General features: G+C 54.0%; 1 protein-coding gene across 3 annotated transcripts; it reads right to left on the reverse strand.

Moving 5' to 3' along the window:
* Positions 1 to 440: 440 nt before the first annotated feature.
* On the reverse strand, positions 441 to 5,603 carry Acp5 (acid phosphatase 5, tartrate resistant). Of its 3 annotated transcripts, none has more exons than XM_021207656.2 (5): positions 5,440 to 5,603; positions 3,521 to 3,787; positions 3,189 to 3,316; positions 1,371 to 1,716; positions 441 to 986 (listed from the first exon to the last, which is right to left on the reverse strand). In XM_021207656.2, exons 2-5 carry the CDS (start codon positions 3,785 to 3,787, stop codon positions 744 to 746), a joined length of 984 nt encoding a protein of 327 aa, XP_021063315.1. In that variant the 5' UTR covers positions 5,440 to 5,603; the 3' UTR covers positions 441 to 743. The 3 variants fall into 3 exon arrangements, with proteins under 3 accessions (XP_021063315.1, XP_029399298.1, XP_021063317.1); XM_029543438.1 differs by lacking the exon at positions 5,440 to 5,603 and adding an exon at positions 5,205 to 5,326; XM_021207658.2 differs by lacking the exon at positions 5,440 to 5,603 and adding an exon at positions 4,185 to 4,283.
* Between the last annotated feature and the right edge of the window lie 669 nt (positions 5,604 to 6,272).

Here is a 6,272-nt window from a genome sequence, read left to right on the forward strand (position 1 = left end):
GAGGCAGGCGGATTTCTGAGTTCGAGGCCAGCCTGGTCTACAGAGTGAGTTCCAGGACAGCCAGGGCTACACAGAGAAACCCTGTCTCGAAAAAACAACAACAACAACAACAAATGTAGCTCAATGGCAGAACGATTGTATAGCACACAGGAGGGCCTTGACTCCACAGCTCCTGGATTCTCAGGTTCACAGCTGAGGAAGGGGGTATAAAGTTAGTTGGCTATGTATCAGACTAAGAGATAGAAGGGAGGGCTGGAGAGATGGCTTCGCAGGTAATGGCATTTGCCATCAAGTGGAACCTGTTGTGTGTGATCCCTGAGACCCACATGGTGGAAGGAGAGAGCAGACCCCCACATGGTGACCTTTAACTTTCACACGCCCAACAGGGCTGCAGGCGCCTGTGCGCATACACAAGCTTCTTAACCTCGATGACACACCCATTCTGGACACAAAGCATTCTTTTATTGACTAGCAGTGACAGTAAGATGCTTGACTTAAACGAAAGCTCCGTTGCCAAGAAAGCTCTACCAAAGACCTCAGGGGTGAGCCTGGCTGTGGGGCCAATTGGTGTGAGCATACTTCTTTCCTGTAAGTAAGCCCCTTGGTTCCCCTTCCCGCTCTGCCAGAGTACCAGGGTCGAGAAGAAGCTGCCGTGGGTGAGATCCTCACAGGGCCCACCCACCGCGCCTGCAGACGCCTCCTCCCTCACGCCCATCAGGGGACAAGCAGGACCCTCGTGGTGTTCAGGGTCTGGGTCGCCTTGGGAGGCTGGTCTTAAAGAGAGATTTTCCAGAGGCTTCCACGTATATGATGCTCATTTCTTTGGGGCTTATCTCCACATGTGTGAAGCCGCCCAGGGAGTCCTCAGATCCATAGTGAAAGCGCAAGTAGCCGTTGGGGACCTTCCGTTGATGTCGCACTGAGGGATCCATGAAGTTGCCGGCCCCACTCAGCACATAGCCCACACCGTTCTCATCCTGAAGATACTGGAGGCAAAGGATACAAGGTTGGTCCGGAATAGGTCTACCCCTGGCCACATAGCTGAGGTGGTGGATAGCCTCTCTTTGTTTCAGTTTCCCTGGTCTGCAGAAGTGGAGCCTACTTTACGGGCACAACTAGGAGTGACTTTGGCCTTAGGGAACCTTTTGTTTGTTGGCGGTGTCGAGGATGAAATCCATGACCACGCCCCCAAGCCCCTCATTGGGGGATTCTAGGCAGGGGCTCTGCCACTGAGCCACGCCCCCAGCCCCTCACTGGGGGATTCTAGTCCGGTATTCTGCAGAGGCCCTCTGAACAAGAGGGCAGCCATGCAGCGCCTTGCTGTATAGTTAAGAATTCCTTGCCCGATTCCCCATCCTCGGAGTCCTCACCTGCAGGTTGTGGTCATGTCCACACAGGTAGGCAGTGACCCCGTATGTGGCTAACAATGGACGCAAATTCTTGACAAGGCAGCGCGTAGGCCCGTGCTCAGCGATGGACCAGATGGGGTAGTGGCCGGCCACCAAAACGTAGTCTTCCTTGGCTGCTGCCAACTGCTTTTTGAGCCAGGACAGCTGAGTGCGGGCCACTCCCAGGTCTCGAGGCATTTTGGGCTGCTGACTGGCAAAGTCATCCGAGTTGCCACACAGCATCACTGTGTCCAGCATGAAGATGGCCACAGTTACGTTTGTACGTGGAATTTTGAAGCGCAAACGGTAGTAAGGGCTGGGGAAGTTCCTATGGAGGGAACAGAAGTCGTGGGCAAAACATTTTAAGCAGAGACACATTAAAGTTGGTTCTGGCCAAAGGACCTCCCGTTTTTATTTTTTTAGAAAAATCTTAAAAACATTTCTTTTTAGTTGTGAGCTACCATATAGGTGCTGGGAATTAAAGCCAGAGGCAAAGGACCTCCTTTTATAGTGTGTGTGTGTGTGTGTGTGTGTGTGTTCACATATATTCATGTTTACACATTGCATAGAGATCAGGGTCAGGTTCAGCTGTTGTTCCTCAAGACCCATTCATCTTGAGTTTTCTGGTGTATTTCTCTACGTGTGGTGTGGTGGACACGCCCATACATCCATGGAAGCCACAGCAGGGGTCAGAGTGTCCTCTGTCACTCTCCACTGTGTTCATTGAGCACAAAGTCTCTTGTTGGCCCTGGCGTGTATCCCATCCCCAGACTAGCCTGGAAACCAGCAAGCCCCTTCATCCTCCTGTCTCCCCTACCACCCCACCGACTTTGTTAGCCCTTTTGGGTTTGTTTCCATATTTTATTACTAGGATGCGTGGGTGAGGGTCAAAGGACAGCTTTTGGTAATGGGTTTTCTTTCTTTCTTTCTTTGTTTCTTTCTTTGTTTCTTTCTTTCTTTCTTTTTTTTTTTTTTTTGGTTTCTTTTTCGAGACAGGGTTTCTCAGTGTAGCCCTGGCTGTCTTGGAACTCACTCTGTAGACCAGGCTGGCCTTGAACTCAGAAATCCGCCTGCCTCTGCCTCCCAAGCCACCATGCCCGGCTGATAATGGGTTTTCTTTTCATGGTGGGTTCCCAGGATTGTCCTTAGTTTTCTAAGGCAAGTGCTTTTGTCTCCACTGAGCCACTTGGCTCGCTTTTCCCTCAACCTTGCTTTCTGCCACAGGGCATCTCACTGAGCGGTGCGGCTCACTGGCGGCTGGATTTCTGAGTTTGAGGCCAGCCTGGTCTACAAAGTGAGTTCCAGGACAGCCAGGGCTACACAGAGAAACCGTGTCTCGAAAAAAAAAAAAAAAAAAAAAAAAAAAGACTACATAACAAGATCCCATCTCAAAGACGAGCAGCTGAATGTGGGGGTGTTTGTGTGAAATCCTACCCCTTGGGAGTCGGAGACAGCAGGATCAGGAGTTCAAGAGTATCCTTGGCTACATAGCCAGTTCAAGGCCAGCATGGGCTACAACCCTGTTTTAACAAAACAAACCCAGACCTTCTGAGGGCAGTGCCATGGTCCAGTGAGTAAAGTGTCTGAGCCCAAGCCTGCTGCCTGATGACCTAAACTCCAGCCCTTGCAGCCACACAGGAGAAGGAGAAAACTGATTCCATAATCTGTCCTCTGGCACGCACACATGGGTTGTGCCCCCCGGGCCCCCAATAAATAACACACACACACACACACAAACCAAAAGCCAAAGGGACTCTGTCCCTGAGTGACAGTCTCTTCAGGGAAAGAGGGAAGGCTCACCAGCGCTTGGAGATCTTGGAGTACGCAATCTGTGCCGAGACGTTGCCAAGGTGATCATGGTTTCCAGCCAGTACATACCAGGGGATGTTGCGAAGGGCACGGTCAGAGAACACGTCCTCAAAGGTCTCCTGTGACAGACAGTAAGGGCAGCCCTCCTCTGGGGTCAACAGCCATTCTGCGGCTTCCACCGAATCAGAAACCAAGGGCCAGGGAACCATTAGGAGCCCGAGGTACCCGAAGGCGTCCTTCTGCCTTCTGTCCTCCCCAGAGGAAGCCCCCAGCGTGGAGTGACCTCGCTGCTGTCATCTCTGACCCTGCTGTTGAGCGCATACCTGGAACCTCTTGTCGCTGGCATCGTGCACTCCAGTGAAGTAGAAATTGTCCCCCAGAGACATGATGAAGTCAGCGCCCATCGTCTGCACGGTTCTGGCAATCTCTTTGGCATTGGCCATTTCCCGGGCTGTGTGGAACGGGGCATTGGGGACCCCTCCCCAGTCGCCCACAGCCACAAACCTCAGGGTGGAAGTGGGGGCTGTACAGTGGGTCAGGAGTGGGAGCCACATGATTTGGAGGCCCAGCAGCACCACCCGTGAATCCATCTGTGAGAGAGGAGAGGGAGTCTGGAGTCTCTCTGGTAAGGATAGAGAGCGAGACCCTGGTCCAGGCAAAGAAAGACCAGCCCGCTGAGCCTGGTCTCATGGTGCATGCCTATAAACGCAGGCACCACCATGGGGGTGGAGCAACTGAATCAGAAGTTCAAGGCCAGCCTCAGCTACATTGGAAGTTTGGAAAATGGAAACAGAAAGTCTAAGGTAAGAACAACATAAGACCGGTCTTAACTCAAGACACAGACACACAGACACACAGACACACACCCTAGCCATCTACAGCAGTCAGTTCCACAGACACACCAGCAGCAATTGGGCCTGCAAGGAGCTGAGGAGCTGGGAAGGTGGCCCCCACAGGCCTCTTCCACCTCGCTCCTCTGACACTCACCCTGAAGGAAGCACAGGTGGTGTCAGAGAGGCTGCAAGAGGCACTTAAGCTCCTGGACCAGAAGCGTGATCACCGAGTCTTTATTCTCTGGGGCAGAAGTGCATCACTAGGAAAGATGACGCATCTTCTCCGCGGGTTATCCAGAAGCCCTCCCCTTGGGTCATGTGAGCACTGGACTTCCCCAGAACTGGAAATGGGGCTGGGGCGGGGGGTGGGGGCACCCAGGCCAGACTGAGGCGGGAGAAGTTTCTCGAAGCCAGCCCAGTCAGCCACGCTCTGATGGTAATGTGTACTGGGCCTCTGTAGGTCCTGAGTTTGACTGTTCACTGTGCTGAGGCTGTTTCTGGGTCTGAACCTGAACGTCTGTGTTCTTACACCCTTGGCCGCCTGTAACTCGCTGTCACTTTTTCTGGGTGGGTGTCTCGACTCTAGCATGGGAACCTCAGTGGCTTGCCTGTGACATACACTCCAATTATCTTTTTTTTTCTTTCTGTTTGTTTTGAGACAGTGTCTCAAGAAGCCCAGGCTGATCCCTAACTTCCTCCCTATGTAGCCAAGGGTGACCTTGAACTCGTGAGCCGAGTGTTGGAATTACAGGCCTAAATAATTCCTCTGTATCTCCCACGTAACAGCCCCCTGTCTCGTCTGTGTTTTGTGCGCAAGTCCTGCTGTATCCCTAGTGTAAATTGTGTATCTGGAGTCATCTAAGTGTGGGACTGTCTCTGAGTTTCTCCCTCGCCCCCATAAACAGCAGCGATGACTGCCTTTTCCAGGAAGTTCTGTCCACATTCTTCCATGGCCTTCCCCACACCGGTTTTCAGCTTGAGGAACTTCCAGAAGGCACACACCACGTGGCTGGCTGTAGCCTTTTGACCTTGGCACCTACAGCAGCCAGCTGCAGGCGGTTTTGACCGCAGAGCCCAGCGCTGTGGTAGGTGTGGCCAGCTTCCCACCTCCTCCCCTCCCTCCTTGCCTTCACACACCGCCCAGTCTTTCCCGACTCGTTCCTTGAACACTCACCACCAACCCCTCCGGTCCCTGCAAGCTCGGATTCTGGAATCTCTCGTTCCGTGCTTTGCATAAAGGCTCAGAGAGGGTCAGCGAGTCACCCCGGGTCACCCAGCGAAGGGTTTGCTTTGCATTCCCCACGCGCACCTCTCAGTAGAGGCGAACAGGAAGGAAGTGGGGTGGCCCCAACAGACAGAGACCCCTCCCCCGTGGGAGGCAGAGCAAGGGCCTGGCGGGCGAGTCTCACCTTGGCGGTGGGTCCAGGGTCCAGGACAAGCTGTGCTACCCAACTGAGCTGCGGATCCGCGGCGGGTCGCTCCGGGCTGCACGAGTTGGGAAGAGGCGGCGCGGGCCAGCCTTCGCCCACGGCTCCCTGCCTGCCCTACTGAGTCCAGAGTTGCAGATTGGGGCGGGTGCCTCGGTTTCCCCGCCCCATGGCGCCTCGCCTCCAAGGTTCAGAGTCCCAGGAATTGAGGAGGTCCCGGGGACCTGATTTCAATACCACCTGCCTTCGACTTTTGGGGTGCTCACAGCCTTTGGTGGCCGCGCTGGGGAGGTCCAGCCCCGGACTGAGCCAGGCTCGGTCTCCCGGTCTTTAAAATGGGTGAGAAGGGACCAGGCTGGCAGGTCAGCGGCGGAGGGCTCGCCTGGCCCCAGAGCGGCTCTGGTTCCATCCCAGCAGTGGGTTTGGGGCGCGCGGGGGCGGGGGAGGGGATTTGACTGCTCTCTGTGCCAGATTACAGCCACCTGTAAAACAGACTTTCAAGATTGATCGGGAGAGGAGGAATTTAGGCAGAGAGGGACCCAGAGGGGCGGAGCAAAGCCATCCTCTTCTGCACACCGCAGGTCTTTCCTGTTGTTTCAAACAAGAAATTTTGCCAGTTTGCAGGGAGGCTGGGGTGTAAGTCAGTTGGCAGAGTGCGTGCCAACACAGACGCAGGTCAGTATACACCAGGTGCACAGTGTAGCCCTGGGCCGTGGAGGTCAGAGGGTCAGGAGTTCATGATAAATCTCAGTTCCATAGCAAGTTCAAGACCTGAGACTGTCTCATTCATAAATAAATAGGTTGTCCTTAGACTT

The sequence above is a fragment of the Mus pahari genome, chromosome 10 (assembly GCF_900095145.1).
Source record: "Mus pahari chromosome 10, PAHARI_EIJ_v1.1, whole genome shotgun sequence".
Classification (NCBI taxonomy): domain Eukaryota; kingdom Metazoa; phylum Chordata; class Mammalia; order Rodentia; family Muridae; genus Mus; species Mus pahari.